Source organism: Hyaena hyaena, unplaced genomic scaffold (genome assembly GCF_003009895.1).
Source record: "Hyaena hyaena isolate Hyena2069 unplaced genomic scaffold, ASM300989v1 scaffold_114, whole genome shotgun sequence".
NCBI lineage: Eukaryota > Metazoa > Chordata > Mammalia > Carnivora > Hyaenidae > Hyaena > Hyaena hyaena.
The window spans coordinates 1,148,635-1,168,576 of NW_024080746.1; the positions used below are offsets into that span (position 1 = coordinate 1,148,635).

The following is a 19,942-nucleotide window of genomic DNA, read 5'->3' on the forward strand; positions in this document are numbered from 1 at the left end:
AGAGGTACATGCTTTTTCTTCCGAAGGGGAAAAGAAGTTATCCTGGATTTTTAAAACAAAAATTTTTTTAATGTTTTTTATTTATTTCTGAGAGAAAGAGAGAGACAGTGTGAGCAGGAGAGGGTCAGAGAGAAAGGGAGACACAGAATCTGAAACAGGCTCCAGGCTGAGCTGGCTGTCAGCACAGAGCCCCACGCGGGGCTCGAACCCACAAACCGTGAGATCATGACCTGAGCCGAAGTCAGACGCTTAACCAACTGAGCCACCCAGGCGCCCTGTGTTATCCTTGATTTTAATAACCTTGATTTAATAGTTCTTGATAATACATACCTCACAGAATGGTTATAAGGATTAAATGAATTAGTACATGTTAAGTACTTACAACAATGTCTGGCACAGAGTAAACCCTCAAAAAGTGTTAACATTTGTAAGTATTTTTTAGTTTGTATGTGTTAGATTGGAGCCTCTGACATATACACGTGTCACAGATAATCAGTCAACATGTTGAAAATCAAAAGGCAACTAGATTATTTCCTTTGATATTAAGCTGTGATAGCCATAAAAAATGAAGTAACATTTGTTTTGTTTTGAAAGACAGAGGAAATGATAATTGGTTAATCAAATATGAAAAGCAGCAACAGGGAAAGGAAGTTAAGGTAAGGAAATTTCAAAATTAAACACAGAGACACACAATTTCTATAAAAGATTTCTTAAATTTATGTTTTTCTTCATTTCTTTATATCCTTCACTTAGATCCTTGGTTTTATCTCCTTTTACTGTTTTTCTTATCTTTTTTTTTTCCTTCCCTATTTACATTGCCATCTTTTAAATTCAACTTTCGAAATTCATGCAGCTTTATTTTTTATGTTTATTAGAGTAGAAGAATGATACCAGCTTGGTACTTTTTTTTTTAGAACTTGGGAAATTTGTTGTAGAACCATTAGATTTATTTTGCTTTTATGTAAAAAGGGTTCTGGTAATTTTGGTCAACATATTTGTATTTTAGTAACTCCTTTCTGAGTCTTATGACTCCATAATGTGGATGAATCTCAAAAACAAGCTGAGTGAAAGGAGCTACTCACAAAGTCTGATTCCATTTATCTGAAAACCTACAAAGTGCAAAGTAATCCCTGGTGACAGAAAGCAGACACTCCTTGCCTGCCTCCAGGTAGAGGGAAGGAGGGAGGGAGCGGGCGAGCGACTGCAGAGGACACCAGGAAACTTTGGTGAAGGTTTCTCATCTGCAGATGCTTAGCAAATTGTACACTTTAATATGTGAAATTTATTGTGTGTAAATTATACCTCAATAAAATTGTAAGTAGAAGAAAAGAAATAAAAATAAATGGCAGTTATAGCAGAAATGGGTTTAAAATACACACATAAATATATTTTTTCATGATAGTTGCTAAATATATTTTATTGGTGTATCTTGAGCAATTAGATTTTACTGAAAACTTTATTCTTTTGCTTTTAAGTATTTTGTGCATTTTCATTGAGGTGTAAGATATTTGATATAAACTAAAAGAAACAAACCAGACATACAGGACACGGACCTTCATGCTAACACTTCTAACTTTAAAATCGTCTTTTTTACCTTTTGTTTTTATCTATGCCACTTAATTATGGCAACTGGCTATTTTTATATAATAAATACTCATTAACATGACATCCCTCTTGCTCGCAAGGTCTTTGTTTCTGCTACGGAAGAATGTAGAGTTAGGAATGGCCTACTTTCTGTAATTAATAGTATCTTGAGATTCCTTCTATTGGACCTTTTTATAATTGTTCTCTGAGAAGTTTTATTTAGAAACATTTTGTATTTGGACTGAATATTTCTGGGAGACCCCAGGAAAGACTAAATTTTTAATGAGGTAGCTTTGTTAAGTTCTCTTAAAAATGCCAGTATTTTTCAAATGTCATACTATTAAGCAGTGCGTCTAGCAATAAATTATCTGAAACAACATATTTTTTTTTTTTTTACAAATAGTTTATTGTCAAATTAGTTTCTACATAACACTCAGTGCTCATCCCCAAAGTGCCCTCCTCCAGGCCCCTCCCCCCCTCCCCCCCACATCCATCAGTCCTCAGTTTTTGACAGCATTCAAGAGTCTCTCATGGTTTGCCTCTCTCCCTTTCCCCCACCATTTCCGCCCTTCTTCTCCCGCTTGTTCCTCCGTCAAGTTCCTCCTAATCCTCCTATACGTGCAAACATATGATATTTGTCCTTCTCTGCCTGACTTATTTCGCTCAGCATAACACCCTCAAGGTCCATCCATGTTGCTACACATGGCCAGATTTCATTGTTTCTCATTGCCATGTAGTATTCCATGGTATAGATAAACCACATCTTCTTGATCCATTCATCTGTGGATGGACACTTAGGCTCTTTCCATGTTTTAGCTATTGTGGAGAGTGCTGCTATGAACATTGGGGTACATGTGCTCCTATGCCTCAGCATTTCTGTATCCCTTGGGTAAATTCCTAGCAGTGCTATTGCTGGGTCATAAGGGAGTTCTATTGTTAGTTTCCTGAGGAACCTCCACACTGTTTTCCAGAGGGGCTGTACCAGTTTACATTCCCACCAACAGTGTAGGAGGGTGCCCGTTTCTCCACATCCTCGCCAGCATCTAGAGTTCTCTGATTTGCTCATTTTAGCCACTCTGACTGGCGTGAGGTGGTATCTCAGTGTGGTTTTGATTTGTATTTCCCTGATGAGGAGGGATGCTGAGCATCGTTTCATGTGTCTGTTGGCCATCTGGATGTCCTCTTTGGAGAAGTGTCTGTTCATGTCTTCTGCCCATTTCTTCACTGGGTTGTTTGTTTTTCGGGCGTGTAGTTTGGTGAGTTCCTTATAGATTCTGGATATTAACCCTTTATCTGATATGTCATTTGCAACTATCTTTTCCCATTCTGTTGGTTGCCTATTAATTTTCTGGGTTGTGAAACAACATATTTTTAAGTCTTAGTAATTCCAAGTCCTTTTCCCCAAAGAGGAAAGAAATGAAACCGTTACTATCTGAATTTATAATAGCAAATGAAAAAAATAGTGATTGTGAAATTCTTATTGATTTATAAGACAGTTTCTTCCCTTCAAAGGTGGAAATTTGTACTTTCTGATAACTTATTTTTTATTTATAGTAAGACCTTTAATAAAAGGGAACTTATTTTTTTATTTTTTAACCTTTTCAAATAGTCTTTAAACTTCAGTAATTTTTAAAAAGTTATTTAATACTTGATCTTTTAGAAATATTCATATACATTTTTTATCAGCAGGCCATTTTTTTCCTCTTTAGGAAACGAAATGGATTGATGATAAAGAATCACTTATTAAAATCGCTGCAATTGATAATGGTCTGGCATTTCCTTTTAAGCATCCTGATGAGTGGAGAGCATGTAAGTATTTAGAACCATCTATACATTCTGTAATCACTCTTTTCCAGAATGGGAAGGGAACAAAACTTAGGGATATCAAAAAAGGAAAAGAAAAACCGGGTGAAAGATAATCATTCACTAGGGCTCTGCTCTAGATGCTGGGTGCGCACAGATGTGTTCCACACAGGCCTTGCCATGTGTTGTGTGCTTCGTCTTGAGGCACTGTGTCTGGTTTTAGGTTTTTGGCTTGTGTTAGTTTTGTAGAATAAGTTTTTAAATGCCTGTAACAAGAGAATCCTCTCTATTCATATATGGATAGAACTTAACTTTAATTCACTTATAAAACAGTTTAGGCCTACCTCTCCCCTTTTCAGTGAGTCCTGCTTTAACTGCCTTCCCAGTCTCCTCTGTGGCTGAGGGTCTGGTTTGCTACATTATCTTGAGCTAGTTTTAGACATTTTTGTTTAAAATTGTTTGTGACATCTTGAGATCTAGATTTATGGGTACAAAGATTCTTATAGAACTATAATTGGGGCACCTGGTGGCTCAGTCAGTTGAGCATCCGACTTTGGCTCAGGTCATGGTTCAGGTCTCATGGTTCGTGAACTCAAACCCCACATGGGGCTCACTGCTGTCAGCACAGAGCCTGCTTCAGACCCTCTGTCCTCCTCTATTTCTACCCCTTACCTGCTCATGCTCTCTCTCTCTCGAAAATAAAAAACAAACATAAAAAAAAATTTTTTTTAAAGAACTTCCTGAGCCACTAGCTCACAAACCAATGAGACCACGACCTGAACCGAAGTTGGACACTTAAGAGACTGAGCCGCCCAGGCGCCCCTAAAGAAATCTTTTTCAATAGAAATAAATGAATAAATAAAATTTCTGTCAGTTGATTAAAAAAAAAAGAACCTGCCCATTATTTTCAAGTTTCATTGCTTTGTGACCTGTGAATGTGTCTTGAATTCTGCTGATTGAAATTTGTTAAGAATTCCTTTGTAATCTGGTAGGTGGCCAGTTTAAAGGTACCCGAAGGGATGCTTGGGTGGCTCAGTCGGTTAAGCATTGACTTTGGCTCAGGTCATGATCTCATAGTTCATGGGTTCCAGCCCTGCGTCGGGCCCTGTGCTGACAGCTAGCTCAGAGCCTGGAGCCTGTCTTCGGATTTTGTATCTCCATCTCTCTCTGACCCTCCTCTGCTCATGCTGTCTCTCTCTCAAAAATAAATAAAACATTTAAAAACTTTTTTTTTTAAATAAAGGTACTTGAAAAGATGTGTCTGGACACAAAGTTCTGCATCTGTCTGTTAATTAAAGCTTACTGGTTGTTAGTCAAATCATATATTATTTTTGACCACTTGATCTACTACTTTTTGAGAGTTGAAATTGACTAAGATTGTGATTTTGGCAATTTCTTCTTGCCTTTCTGTACATTTTTTGCTGTGTATTTCACATACATAAGGGCCCAGCATTTTATCTTGTCGGTGATTTGTTCTTTTATTAGTGTGAAATATAACCCACTTCATCCCTCTCAGTGTTTGTTGTTGTTTTTTTATTACTTTACTTTTTTTTTTTTAATTTTTTTTAATGTTTTATTTATTTCTAGGAGAGAGAGAGAGAAACAGCGTGAGCAGGGGAGGGTCAGAGAGAGAGGGAGTCACAGACTGAAACAGGCTCCAGGCTCTGAGCTGGCAGTCAGCACAGAGCCCGACGCGGGGCTCAAACCCACGAACAGTGAGATCATGACCTAAGCGAAAGTCGGACGCTTAACCGACTAAGCCACCCAGGCGCCCCTTTTTTTACTTCTCTTATTTTATCTGTTGTAACATTGCTACACCTCATTTCTTTTTATTAATATTTACCTGGTGTTAGTCTGTACTTTTATTTTTTACTTCCATCATTTTGTTCTAAGCATATGACTTATAAGCAACACTTAACTGGATATTATTTTACCCAATCTGAGATTATTTTATTATTATTTTTAAATTTTTTTAACATTTATTTATTTTTGAGAGCGAGTATGAGCAGGGGAGGGACAGAGAGAGAGGGAGTCATAGAATTCAAAATAGGCTCCAGGCTCTGAGCTGTCAGCACAGAGCCCAATGCGGGGCTCGAACCCACGAACCGCGAGATCATGACCTGAGCTGAAGTTGATCATGACCTGAGCTGAAGCTGACTGCTTAACTGATGGAGCCACCCAGGTGCCCCTATCTGAGATTCTTTTAATAGGTACATTTAACTCTCGTTAAAGTCTCAGTAAATAATGTGTTTGAACTTTTCCTGCCATCTTATTTTTTTCTATTGACCATGAATTCCAGGTTTTTTTCCTTTCTTATCTTTTGTTGAATTGACTTGAGATGTCTTTGTTTCACTGTTTTTTCCCTCTAATAGTTTTGAATTTACATGCAAATTGTATTTTAAAAGTGTTAAGTTGAGGACTCCTACAATACATCTGGGGAATTTTACCAAGTAGACAAATGAAGATTAAGGATCTGGAACTTGAAAGAGGAGTTGATATTGAGGATATAGTTTTTGAACTGTCGCCGTGGTAGCGGAAGCCATGGCGGTGTTTACGTCAGGGAAATGAAAGGGAACAAATGCCACCACTAGGACGATGTGAGGTACGCAAATACTCCGTGAATGTTTCCTGAAGGTTTAGCAGATAAGTGAAGGAGAGAGAGCGGGGAGTGGTGGCATTGAAGGCAAGAGGAAAAGCCAGCAAACAAGAGAAGTGGCTTAAAGGACAGGAAGTACACTTTGGGAGAGCAGTACCTCCAAAGTCACCCAGGAGAGAATTTTACAAAGGGAGATGACGGAAAACTGCTACTTGCTATGGAGACCTTTAGACCTTGAGGACTGCCAGTGTGCCTTTGGAGAGACTGAGATGGCTGGTGGTCTTAGGGGAGAGCGTTTCAATGGTGATACTAGACGTTGAGGGCTAGGGAAGTACAGGCAGCCATGGAATAAGAGCTTTTATGTGATTGGTCAGGGAAACGTAAAAAGGAAATTAGATACAGCTTCAGGGAGATGTGGGCCAGGGGAAAGGCTTTCTTTGGAATGGACAGTGTACTTCCCATAGTAGACAAGGAGATAGTAAAAGAGAAGTCAGAGGAATGACTCTAGATGTAGGAGGTTCTCATCGGATGTACCCGCAGTAGCTCTGTGGGTGATCGTATTGTCATAAGCCTTACATATACTTTCTTGCAGGAATCTTAGTATGCGCCCTCTCTCGAAGATTCTACTACTTTACAAATCTTTCTTATCCTAGTACTGTGTGGAGTTAATGGTCTTCTTAGGAGAGAACTAGAATTAACCTGAAGCTGTGAATCTTTGATCGATCTCTTAGAGATATGTGCCCATTTACCTACTAATGATTTAAAATTTGGGAACATCATGGGTGGCTCAGTCAGTTAAACCTCCAACTCTTGATTTCAGCTCAGATCATGATCTGAGTTCATGAGTACAAGCCCTGCATTTGGCTCTGCGCTGACAGCATGGATCCTTGGGATCTTTTCTCTCTGCTCTTCCCCTGCTTGCATTCTCCCCCTCCCCCCAAAATAAATAAATAAACCTTAAAAATTTTTTAGAAAAAATTTTGGAACATCATGTAATTGCATGCATGTGCACCCATGCACATACACATGCGTGCGCGCGCACACACACACACACACACACACCTAAATGGTCAATTCCTGATGATTTGTGCCTGGGAGAAGGGCAGCAAAACCTTAGCTATGGTTTCTGGTGTGTGTGAACAAATTATAGGTGTCCCCTAATTTCCAAATTTAGAAAACAGATTCAGATATATTTTTTGATATAAGGCTGTCTCAGATCGACTCATTATCAAAATTTTTACTCTTTACTATTTAAAACTCAGGAACCTAACTGGTTCTAAATAATACCTTACTTACTGTGCTTTACCACCTGAATTCACCGTCCAAACTTGGTGACTCAGGATGATTGTTCTCTGATAACTTCTTCCTCTCTCCCTCTTTCTACCTCTCTCCCCCTCTCTCCCTCTGTCTCTTTTTTCTTCTAGATCCATTTCATTGGGCTTGGCTTCCTCAAGCAAAAGTTCCTTTTTCTGAAGAAATAAGAAACTTGATTCTACCATATATTTCTGACATGAACTTCGTGCAAGATTTATGTGAAGATCTTCATGAACTTTTTAAGGTGAATAAATCTTTAGTTTTAATTATTGCAGAAAATGAAATAAACCTCAAATGAGACTTTCTTAATAGAGCTAATTTGCAGTTTATTGCTTCTGGTGTAGAGCCTGACTTAAAAAGGAATTAACAGCTTTACTTTACAGGAGCATAAATTTGTGAAGTTAACTGATTATGAGTGTTCTTTGAAGTAAGTCTATATTAAAACCTGATAAGTTGTTTTCTTCAAAAGTTGAATTTTTACAAAAGTACTCCATAAATTATAAGAAATGTTTGGTGAGCTGCTATAGTTTAATTCTCTCAAAAACGCCTAAACCCATTGGCTGGAAGGTCATTTTAAATCCTTTTGGGACCAGCTGGATTATAAATAAACTATTCTTGTCATTCTAGAGGCATACAAAAATACATCAAGTAAAAGTACTTCTACATGTTGTTTTATCTATTAGGAAAGCCCTGGAATGGCCTTATGTGCAAAGTTGAGGAGTTCATTTGTTTTCAAATATTTGCTTCAAATTTCTTGATTTTTGGAATTCTAATAATGTAGGGTTTTTTTCTCCCCTTTTCCATAAAGACTGACAGAAGATTTAACAAAGTTACTTTTGAAAATCAGATGTCTGTGATGAGGGGTCAGGTAAGTTACCTTTTTATGATCTTGTTCATTAAGGAGAAAATCTCTCTTTGAAACAGTAGTTAACTCTTCTCCAGTGTGACCCACAGATGCAATTCTGTCTTTTATGCTGAACCAAAATACCTAACCTTTTTGTATATTGTTTAGTTAACCAGTTTCACCCTCCTGTGAATTCTTTGTCCTCATTTTGATAACTATTTTCCCGAGTGTTAACTATATTTTTCCTCCTCAAGTCCACTTGCTTGGGTGTTTCGATGCCAAGTTCTATGCCTTTTGATTATTTCTCTCATAGAATGTGTTTGGCCTTTGCTCATGCAGTCAGTAAGTCACCATGTCACCAAGGCTGAACACTGATTGAGGCACAAAAGTACTAATTGTAACTCAGTCTGGCCACTCCTTCTTACTTCCTTTAATTAGAGATGAAGGGCCTGAGGTCTGCCCGCGTGGCTGCGCAGGCCGGCCGGTCGACGGGTACCCTCTAGTTCTTCCACTCTCTTAATGGTATTTAGATTCCAAAAGGAAAACTTGAAATGAAACAATTATTGTGAATAATTTTATAGTGTTAAGTATTATGAACAAATAAATTAGTGTAAAAAAAAAAATTAGTGTAAACATTGTCTTTTAGTGACTTATTAACTTTTTCTTCCTAAAATACACATTTAATTTCAGGTCACTATTTGCTGCATACCTGTGGCAAAGAAGACAAGTCTAGTTTCTGTACTGAGTATTACATTATATAACTTTAACAAATAGATATAATTAAATTAAATAATCATCTATTCACCAAATATGTATTGAGAGAACTAGCACCAGAAGTTGAAATAGAACTGTGAGCAAGACCCAGTTCCTCCTGATAAGGAGCATTTGCTGTGATGAGGAGGCCAGGGGTCAGGGGAAGGGGATGGATCATTACCTCATGCCCCTCTCTGTGCTCTCTATTATCTGCATTTCTGCAGTGCTTTGCTGGAGTCATAAGTTTTAAATAGTAAGTGAAGTGGCCGGAGAAGAAGGCTAGAGCCAGATCTTGGAAGTCTTTCAGTGCCAGAATATAGATCCCATGTGGAAGGGATCGGAGGATTGAGAGATTACCATTTGAAAGGGTTGTGATAAAACTAATTTCTAAAGAAAACAAACAAAAAACTAATTTCTGGAGAGGAGACCTCCTGGGTTTCTTTTATGAATGCCCTGAAGTATGCTAAATTCTGTTTATAAGTGCATTTTGGGGTGGGATTTATATCTCAATCGAAGGGGGCTCTAACCCAACAAAGATTAAGAACCACTACAGAAGGTGAGGCTGGACAGTGAGGTGAAGATTTGCTCAGCAGACGAGGAGGCCAGAGCCAGGGAGCCTTGCAAGGAGTTGGGTTAGGTAATTCAGGCATGTATGAAGGGCTTACAGGGTCAGTGATTATAATTATGTTGAGGAGTGTCACCATCCCAAACTATAGTCGAGCTAAATTTTCCGGCATAGATAATTATGCCCCTAAGCTGACCCTTTTCCTTGAAACAGTTTGATTTATAAATAAGCTCCATCTTGTGGAATTCTCTTATCAGTAAAGATTTATCTTGGGAACTTTTTTTTAGTTTATTTATGTGTTTTGAGAGAGAGCGAGTGAGCACGAATGGGAAAGTGGCAGAGAGAGAGAGAGGGAGAGAGAGCATTCCAAGCAGCCTCCGCACTCTGCAATGAGTTGGACATGGGGCTTGATCATGAGATCATGACCCGAGCCAAAGTCAAGAGCCAGACACTTAACCGAGTGAGCCATTCAGGTACCCCTCTCAGGAATTTTGTTTTTCAAGGTAAAGCTGTAAATAATTGTGTAAGCTTTCATTGTAAATTAAAGTTAGTACATGAGGAATTTAAATACAGATTTCAAAATGCTTGTCTGAAAAGATAGGGGACATTCCAGTTCTGAAATCTGTCACAAAGATATACCAGAGGCTATCTGCTATTTTGATATACAATGTCATTCACAAAGGATTTAAGGTATTATACAAAATGTATGTAATAAAATATAAAAATGACAAGATCAAGATCTGGAGAAAAATAAAATGATGCCTTGGTTATATGTTTTAACTTGTCTTTTTTTTTTAAAATTTTTTGTTTAAGTTTATTTATTTTAGAGAGCAAGAACGAGCAGGGGAGGGTGGGGGTGGATAGAGGATCTGAAGCGGGCTCTGTGCTGATAGCAGAGAACACCACACGGGGCTCAAACCCATTAACCGTGAGATCATGACCTGAGCCGAAATCGGATGCTTAACCAACTGAGCCACCCAGGAGCCCCCGTTTTTGTCTTGTTTCCTTTTGGTTTTGTCTTTCTGATAGCCAGAAAGAATAAGATACCCTGACCATGCATGATTATATAGCTTCCTGGTTTTAACTGTTTTTTTTAAAAAAGCTGGTCTGAAAAATCAGATTTTATTTTATGTTCTAAAGAAAATCAGTGCTTTGAAACAGAAGTTTAACAAGCAAAAACAAGTGACTGTAACCTATATACCAAGCAACAAAATCATTACTCAGTTCCTTAACTAAGTCAAAATACTTGTGTTATTTCTATTGTTTATAATTTTCCTTAAATCCCTCTGCCCTTCAGTTTTGCCAGTTAACTCCAGACTTGTGCTTTGGTACAACCAAGTCTTTTGCCCTAGTGTATAGTAAGTTTTTAGTCTTACACACGTTATCAGTGACGTGTTCTTATTCTTCTCATAAAGATGTGGACTGGAACTAAGAACTAGTATGAAGGCATGTTTTTACAGAAATCTGGAACTAGTAATGTTTATTAAAGTTAAATATTTTGAATGTTACATTAAATAGCAGTTGGTCATGATCAGGTTTGATAAGATTGCTTATTTATTTTATTTTATTTTTTGTTTCCAGTTTTTATTTAAATTCCAATTAGTTAACATACAATGTAATATTAGTTTCAGGAGTAGAATTTAGTGATTGATTCATCACTTACATATAATACCCAGCGCTCATCACAAGTGCCCTCCTTAATGCGCATCACCCATTTAACCCATTCCCCCCCCACCCCCCAGCAACCCTCAGTTTGTTCTGTAGAGTTAAGAATCAAAGATCATTCTTTTTGTGTTCTGCCTATGCCTGTTGGGAACACTGGACCTCAGAAAATAACTTATTTATGTGAAATAATTTTACACATGGTCTGAGAAAATGGCAGAAATAATAAAACTATCTTATGAACACACAGTGAACTTCTATTCAGTGACTTATAAACGAAGTTCATTTGCAGATTCAGTAACAATTGATGTTCAAGAAAATGAAAGTAGCACTTTAGTACCTCCTGAGTACTTTACCCTTTACTAGGTATGTTCATGTTTGGTATCATTTCTCCTTATAGCAGCTCTACATAGTTATCTGCATTTGATGTGGAGGAAACTTGGCTCAAGGGGGTTAAATCACATGATGAATCTGTACAGTAAGGGGTCTCCGTCTGGCAAACCAGCTACATTTAGGCCTTGCCTCTGCCTGAGACCCTTATCATCACGTCTCTGGATGTAATGATCTAAGTGGTATCCTGACCTCTTTTCCTGTCTGTCTTTCGCATTCAACCGAACGCTCTCTATAAAAGCAAAGCTGATTGTGTCTTCTGTGACTTAGAACTCCCACGATTGGTCACTGTGTGCAGGCTCCAGTGCCAACTGTGAGCATGGTCAGCAGGACCTTTCACAGCCCGTGTCCTACACACCGGCCCTAACCCGCATCACACGTGCCTTCCTCTAAGCCTGGCCGCTCTTCACTCTTCTTCCTCCCGTTTCCCGTTTCCCGGCGGTGCCCTGTGTGTGTTGTTGCTGCTGCTCATGTGCCTTTTCCTCTTTCTCTGGAGGACAGTTTTCCTTCAAGCTCCATTTCTGTCGTTCTAGACACCTCCTGCCACTCCCTGGAAATACACATACTGATGTCCATTTTACTCAAAAATTTGATATTAAAACAGCATGTTGGGCATCTTACTATTGAAAAATAGCTTAAAATCAACCATAAAGTGAGTATGTGCTGTTTTAGATAGTAGAGTAATTCTTATACCCACTAAAATTAGAGGACCAGTGAAATAGGCTAAAGGATAAAAAGTCTATGTGCAGAAGTCTGAGTTTATGCCATCCACCCTTGGCCTGGCAATCACATCACCACCGAGTTCTCAAATGCAGCAAAGATGGAGACTTCTGAAGTGTTTCTCCTTTGCCTACAGTGCTTAGTTTATTTCTAAAAATAGTCTTCTCTAATTTAAACATATAATAACTGGGGCACCTGGGTGGCTCAGTTGGTTAAGCAGCTGACTTCAGCTCAGGTCATGATCTCACGGTCCATGGGTTCGAGCCCTGCATCCGGCTCTGTGCTGACAGTTCAGAGCCCAGAGCCTGCTTCAGATTCTGTGTCTCCTTCTCTCTCTGCCCCTCCTCCACTCACACTCTCTCTCTTTCAGAAGTGAATAAACATTTAAAAAAAAATTTTTAACACACAATAATAGATTTGTTTATTCCTTGAGAAATGAAAAAATGGATGATAAGTAGGGGAGGGGATCAGATTTTAAGTCAGGGCCTAGGTCCACTGTTGTTAAAGTGTTTATCACTTTTTATTCCAGTATTCGTTCATATAGCTGTTTCCAGAAAGTGTACCTTAAAGGGCTCACATGAGATTTTTCCTCCTGTTCAGTCTTCTCTCCCCAACATAGTGCATGCTCAGTAGATGTTTCTTTAGTAAATAAATGCCGGATTATTAAGTGTCTTCTCAATTTTCAAAGAAAAACTATTCGGATAGTTTTTAGGATGAATAATATTTGCTATTATATATTTGAAAACTGTAAATCTTGTAGAATGACTCATTTGTACCATTCTGTTTTCTAGATTCTCTATAAAAATCGTGTCTTTATTTTTAAAAAAATTTTTAATGTTTATTTTTGAGAGAGACAGAGCATGAGTGGGGGAGGGGCAGAGAGAGAGGGAGACCCATAGTTGGAAGCAGGCTCTAGGCTCTGAGCTGTCAACACAGAGCCCAGTGTGGAGCTTGAACCCACAAACAGCGAGATCATGACCTGAGCCGAAGTCGGATGCTTAACCGACTAAGCCACCCAGGCACCACAACAAATCATGTCTTTATTTAGAGTCAGGAAAATACTAGGTGTTACTTAAATTTGTGTTTGGACTAACATTTTTAAATAGCGTTTTTAAAACCAGAAGAGGAAACTAACAAGAACATTTCATTCCTTAGCCATGCTGGTGCCCACATTTATTTTTGTGATAAGAACAATGTTTATAAATGTGGATTTCATAAATTCTTCGTGTCTTGTTATCCAGCCTGGATGGTTTTAAGGGAAGAACTTAAAAAGGAATCTAAAACATAAATACAATGAGTAGCTACTGTAGCTAGTAAAGATTTATTTCCCTGTGGTATTAAATACTTCAGATATTCCAGAATCAAAATCCAGCTTATACTGTTCAAAGTAACGTGAATTTTATTTATTAGTATGGCTTTATGTTGAAACCTTTATGCCTATCACTATTAAATAGTCTTTACAAGAACCACTAAAATGCATACTATCTGTATATTATTAGATATTTTCAAATACTTGAAGGAGACATCTTTATTTATAAAGTACATGACAAAGGAAGGTTTTTTTTTTTTTACCCGATATGCAGGAGATAAAAAGAAAATGAATTATTAAAATTTTATTTTATCTGAATAGAATAGGCTATAAGCTATGTGTTGAGTTTCACACCCTTATTTATGTGCTCAAGTAGCAATTCTTAGAGTATATTTAAACATGTACCGTGCTATATTTTACTCTTTCTAGTTTTATTCTATTTAGGAGTAAACTCTTAAATGAAACTTTATTTTAAATGGCTGCCTTCCCAGATTCTTTAACCCAGTGCTTTGTGTCATGCTTTCCCATGGTACTTTTCCCCTGTAATATGTGATGTAATTTCCTTATTCATGCCTTTCAGCTCCTCCCCTGCTAAAATGTAAGTCCTGTGAAAGCAGGGGTTTGGTTTTTGTACTGTTGTAGCCCCAGTACTTAGAATAGAGCCTAGCATGTAGTAGGCATGCAACAAATTTTTCTGCTGAATAAGTGGATAGGGTTTTTTTTTTAAATTTTTGTTTAAATTTCAGTAAACATATAGTATAATGTTAATTTCAGGTGTACAGGTTAGTGATTCGACACTTACATATGACACCAGGTGCTCATCACAATAAGTGTGCTCCTTAATCTCCATCTCCTATTTCACCCATCCCTCTGCCCACCTCCCCTCTGGTAACCATCGGTTTCTTCTCTGTGGTTAAGAGCCTGTTTCTTGGTTTTGCCTTTCTCTTTGTTTTGTTTCTTAAATTCCACATATGAATGCAATCATATGGTGTTTGTCCTTCTCGGACTGACTTAATTTGCTTAGCATAATTCTCTTTAGCTCCATCCATCCCGCTCCAAATGGCCAAATTTCATTCTTTCTTATTGCCGAGTAACATTCCATTGTATGTGTATGCCACATCTTCTTCATGCCTTTGTCAGTTGAGGGACACTTGGGCTCCTTCCGAGCACTGTTGGTGGGAATGCCACTCTGGAGAACAGTATGGAGGTGCCTCAAAAAGTTAAAAATAGAACTATCCTTCAATCCAGCAATTCCACTACTAGGTATTTACCCAAAGGATGCAAAAATACTGATTCAAACGGATTTATGTATCCTAATGTTTATAGCAGCATTATCTAAAGTAGCCAAATTAATGGAAAAAGCAGACTATTTAGACCAGAATCTGTTTAGCTTCTATAGCAAATGGAGTATGGGGACCATTACTTTATTCAGTCTTCTTTTTTGTTGTTGTTTTTGAATTTATTTTTATTTTTTATTTTTTTTGTAATAGCTTAATTTTATTTTATTTTATTTTATTTTTTTACAAATAGTTTATTGTCAAATTAGTTTCCACATAACACCCAGTGCTCATCCCCACAAGTGTCCTCCTCCATGCCCATCCCCCCTCCCCCCCACATCCATCAGTCACAGTTTTTGTCAGCATTCAAGAGTCTCTCATGCTTTGCCTCTCTCCCTTTCCCCCACCATTTCCCCCTTCTTCTCCCCCATGGTCCTCAGTTAAGTTCCTCCTAATCCTCCTATACATGCAGACATATGATATTTGTCCTTCTCTGCCTGACTTATTTCACTCAGCGTAACACCCTCAAGGTCCATCCATGTTGCTACACATGGCCAGATCTCATTGTTTCTCATTGCCATGTAGTATTCCATGGTAGAGATAAACCACATCTTCTTGATCCATTCGTCCGTTGATAGACACTTAGGCTCTTTCCATGTTTTAGCTATTGATGAGAGTGCTGCTATGAACATTGGGGTACATGTGCTCCTATGCATCAGCATTTCTGTATCCCTTGGGTAAATTCCTAGCAGTGCTATTGCTGGGTCATAGGGGAGTTCTATTGTTAGTTTCCTGAGGAACCTCCACACTGTTTTCCAGAGGGGCTGTACCAGTTTACATTCCCACCAACAGTGTAGGAGGGTGCCCGTTTCTCCACATCCTCGCCAGCATCTAGAGTTCTCTGATTTGCTCATTTTAGCCACTCTGACTGGCGTGAGGTGGTATCTCAGTGTGGTTTTGATTTGTATTTCCCTGATGAGGAGGGATGCTGAGCATCGTTTCATGTGTCTGTTGGCCATCTGGATGTCCTCTTTGGAGAAGTGTCTGTTCATATCTTCTGCCCATTTCTTCACTGGGTTGTTTGTTTTTTGGGTGTGGAGCTTGGTGAGTTCCTTATAGATTCTGGATATTAACCCTTTATCTGATATGTCAATTGCAATTTATTCAGTCTTCTGATTGCTTTTGGACATCGGTACATTCTAGAATATTTTAATGTTACTAATTGGCAAAGGTTATTTAACGCTAATTTTGTACTCTCGTGTGTGTATATTTGTGTGTCTGTATAGTATGTACTTATAGCAGTTACTCCTTGTCATCTCTTTGGGGCAGGAATGGGTGAAATAAAGATTGTAGTTATGAATAAATGGTTAAAATAACCATTAATCAGTTCACTGAATGAAGGTTTTTATCTTATTTGAACTGGTGAAAATATCTCTTCCTTGCACAGATCTTAAATCTTACTCAGGCGTTGAAAGATGGGAAGAGTCCTGTCCAGCTGGTCCAGATGCCTTGTGTGATCGTGGAACGCAGTCAAGGGAGGAATCAGGGCCGCATTGTCCACCTCAGCAGCTCATTCACCCAGACGGTCCACTGCCGGAAGCCGTTTTTCTCCTCGTGGTAGCAGGTGTAAGAGTTAGAGAAACAAACCATTTGGCATTATGTTGTTGTTAAAACATTGCCACAATGCAAATCTGCTGTTAAGATCTCCAGTTGCCAAAACCTCAAATAATGTAAGTCTTTAAAAGGTTATCTTTTGAATGTAATCAAAAGTTTACAGTTTTTCTTTCCAAATATTAAATTTCTGTTTCAGGAAAGAGGTGATATATATCCTAAATTGTATTTTTGTAGAAAAATTGTATTTTGTGTTGTTTTGTTAGTTTAAAAGGTAATTTCATGGTTTACACATTCTGAAGTGACTGTAATTACTTTAGAATTCCAAATAGAAAAATAAGGTATTTGTTGACTCTGAATAACGTTTTATATTCTTTATAAACATTGAGGAGGATGTTGTGTCCACTCTTCTTACATTATAAAAGGCCTTCGAGGGTGAAACAGCTCTTGTGAACTTTATAATAGAGAGGTTAATAGAAAAACTGGTAAGAATAGAGTAATGTTGCCTTAATTTAAAAAGCTGCTATTTTAGAACTTGAGTAATTGCCCCTATAGTGACCATTGTTAGGGAATGGAAAATTGTATTTCGGTTAAGTAACAGGTGACCATTTTATTTTCTGTGCTTTGGAATATTTTTGGTCAATTATTTTGTTAAAGCAAGGGAATACATCTAAAGATAGTCTCCCTTTTTAGAAAATGGAGGCACTCAGCTGAGACTGGAGGGGAATAATATGAAATTAAAGTAGATAGCCAATATTTTGAAATTCCACCATAGCATAAAAGTCCTTTTGTTTCTTCCGTGGAATCAATTATTTAATCAGTTAGTACTTTAGATTACTGATCTTTGTGTAATGCTTCAGTTAGGATTAGCTTCCCTGAAAAGTGAACCATACTTCGGTGTATATTGGATTGCATTTTGGGGTCCTAAGGCATAAGTCCTTAAAAATAACAGTAGTATTTTAGGGTATTGAAATTACCGATGTTAATATAATTACAGTCAACTGTAGAATATCAGCTTTTACTAATGGGGAACAGACACAGATAACCAGAAAGTCATTTCGATTTGATTTTGAAAATCAATATACCTGACGTGCTAGGATTTTGTAGCACCTTGAACTCCCAGGTGATTTAACTTGAGACGAGCCCAGTGTGAAGATGTGATTCTGGGGAACCAGAAGCTTTGTCCTCTTCTTCAGGCCCCAAACAAGTAACACCACCACTCAAACTAAACTGGCAGTTTGTGCTCTGGGCCTCTTGGGGGAGTTTTTGTTTGGTTTTTTTTGGGGGGTTTTTTTAGCTTTCTGTCTTGTGAATTTTTTTTTAATTAGGTATTTTTGTGTAAAAGCATTTCCTAAAGGTTCAGTTAGGACAGAGGAGAGAGATGTGCAGATCCCCCCTTCCCTTACCTCCCTGTCATGGTGCCCATGACCGTGGCAAGTGAGAACACCGCTGCCGTAGGGACAGCTCCCCGGACCCCTGTACTCTCCTGCCTCCCCGGCCTTCCGTGATCGTAATGCTGACATCATGGGAAATTGACTGGAAATTCGAAACTCAACTACTATCTTTAGATAAATACTAGTAATTAAAATGTGCCTTTTGAAGATGTGTTCTTAAATAAGTTGTTATGATGTGGGTACTGCTTTCATAAAACAGTTTTTTCAGTATTTTTAGAATTGCTATATTAATTTTTATAAAGGAAAACTTAGCAAATTCCTACTATTTTATATCCTGAATTTGTTGAAATAGTATGGAAATATTTTTAAATGGCCTGGCCAGGCTAGAAGAGTAAAGTTGAAATATTTAAGATGTGATCATAAGTCAAAGTGCATTGGTTATATTTTGTAAATTTTCATGAACTTGACTCTTATTTAAATACTGTGTTAATTTTTTGAATGAGAATATTTATAGTGTCAAACTTGGTAGACTACAGGTAATAAAAATCATTGTCTTAAGGTCACAGTTCTCCTGAAGTGTGTATATTGAACATTTAGAATGTTTGTGAGCACATTTTTGTTTACAAATGACACTAAACTATTATCTCCCTTGCATAGCAGTGGTGTAGTTTAGTTCTGTAAAATTCCAAAAGCCATATGTAACTGGAATGTTTATAATTGGAGACATTTTCATTTTGTTTAACTGTATGCTTTCTCATTCTACCCCAAATTTGTCATCAATTGGAGGCTGTGGAAAACCTGTGGAAGGTTTTTTGCAAACTTGAAAACAATCGGAGTCACAAAGTTTTTTTTTATTTAAAGTTTTATACTGATGGAATTAAAACCTTATTAAAAACAGGTGGTGAGTGTTCTTTGATCACATTACAGCTGAAAGTCTTTCACAGATGCATAAAGATAGGCAGGGTCTTATGTTTTATAGTCTGTCTTTTCTCCCAGAGTGACTTGGCCAGCGGTGCAGAGTTGTGGCAAAGGTTCTGAGTGTTGCCCTACCTTTCCAGGCCTCTGTCGTGGTTAGTTTGGGACCACGTGACTGAGTGCTGGCCAGTGGGACTTTGGGACAGATGATAATATGTGACTTCTGGACCTGGCAGTAAATAAAAAATCAGTTTTAAGAAGTACAATGGTAGAAAAAGCAGATGGTTTTTCAACCTCCCTGAACTCCCAGGAGATATCCTATAGCAAAGAAAACCACAGTGACATCATCATCGCTGAAATTAGGTGGTAGGGTAACCCTGTGAATCCCAGAATCTGGGCAGTTTGGGCTAAAACCGTCAATAGCAGTACGATCACGTGGGAACAACAGCTTTGGAGGAGGGACTCGCGCTGTGGCAGTCTCCACTGGTGGCTCCAAATCCGCAGTGGAAGCAGAGAGCCCAGTTCAGCATCCGGTGGTCGGCAGCTGGTAGAAGGAGCCTGTAGAGAAAAGTACGAGGATGCTGGGCGCCATCTTGGCGTCCTCAGAAGTAGCACATAGTTCCCGAGAGTACGCGGTCCCGTCCTGGGGGAAGTGGTTGGGTCTAGAGCATTGACAAGGGAAGGACAGGTGGAAGACAGGACCAATGGGGCCGAATTCAGAGAGTACCAACAAGCACACAGAAAACCACGTTGTCTGTTACCGCGTAGTAGCTGCAGCGGACAGAACACTAAGAGCCCACAACTAGGAAGCTGCCCTGGCCCACCTCGCCTCCTACACAGAAATGTAAAACTATAGGGAAACCCATCTCAATCTAGACACGACCACATCCTGCACTGTGCTCTAAGAAAACAGAATAACAACCTGTATAATTCCCCCTGCCCCCAGAAAATGAAGATACCCAAAAACATTTACAGAGCAGCAGGACACCATGATCTAATTTTTTTTTTTTTAAATAATGAAAGAAATTCGAGAAATGATGGAGGCTAAGAAAGAAAATAACATCAATATTGGCAAAGCTCAGATTAGACAGGCGAGCAACAGGAGGAAATAAAATGAGAGCTGACAGCTCAAATATTAGAGTTAAAAATACACTTCAGAAATAAACTGGAAGGAACACAAGAACAAATAGCATATCCATAAAAAC

The 19,942-nt window shown here is 38.3% G+C and overlaps 1 protein-coding gene across 2 annotated transcripts in view; it reads left to right on the forward strand.

Moving 5' to 3' along the window:
* PI4K2B (phosphatidylinositol 4-kinase type 2 beta) overlaps positions 1-18,719 on the forward strand; it is a 35,943-nt gene extending 17,224 nt beyond the window's left edge. The window contains exons 6-10 of one of the 2 annotated variants that reach the window (XM_039236661.1): positions 595-656; positions 3,294-3,393; positions 7,408-7,541; positions 8,106-8,165; positions 16,265-18,719. In XM_039236661.1, coding sequence (XP_039092592.1) covers positions 595-656; positions 3,294-3,393; positions 7,408-7,541; positions 8,106-8,165; positions 16,265-16,438 — 530 coding nt within the window. In that variant the 3' untranslated portion in view covers positions 16,439-18,719. The remainder of the gene's footprint in view (positions 1-594; positions 657-3,293; positions 3,394-7,407; positions 7,542-8,105; positions 8,166-16,264) is intronic. The other variant, XM_039236662.1, reaches the window with a different exon arrangement.
* Positions 18,720-19,942: the final 1,223 nt, after the last annotated feature.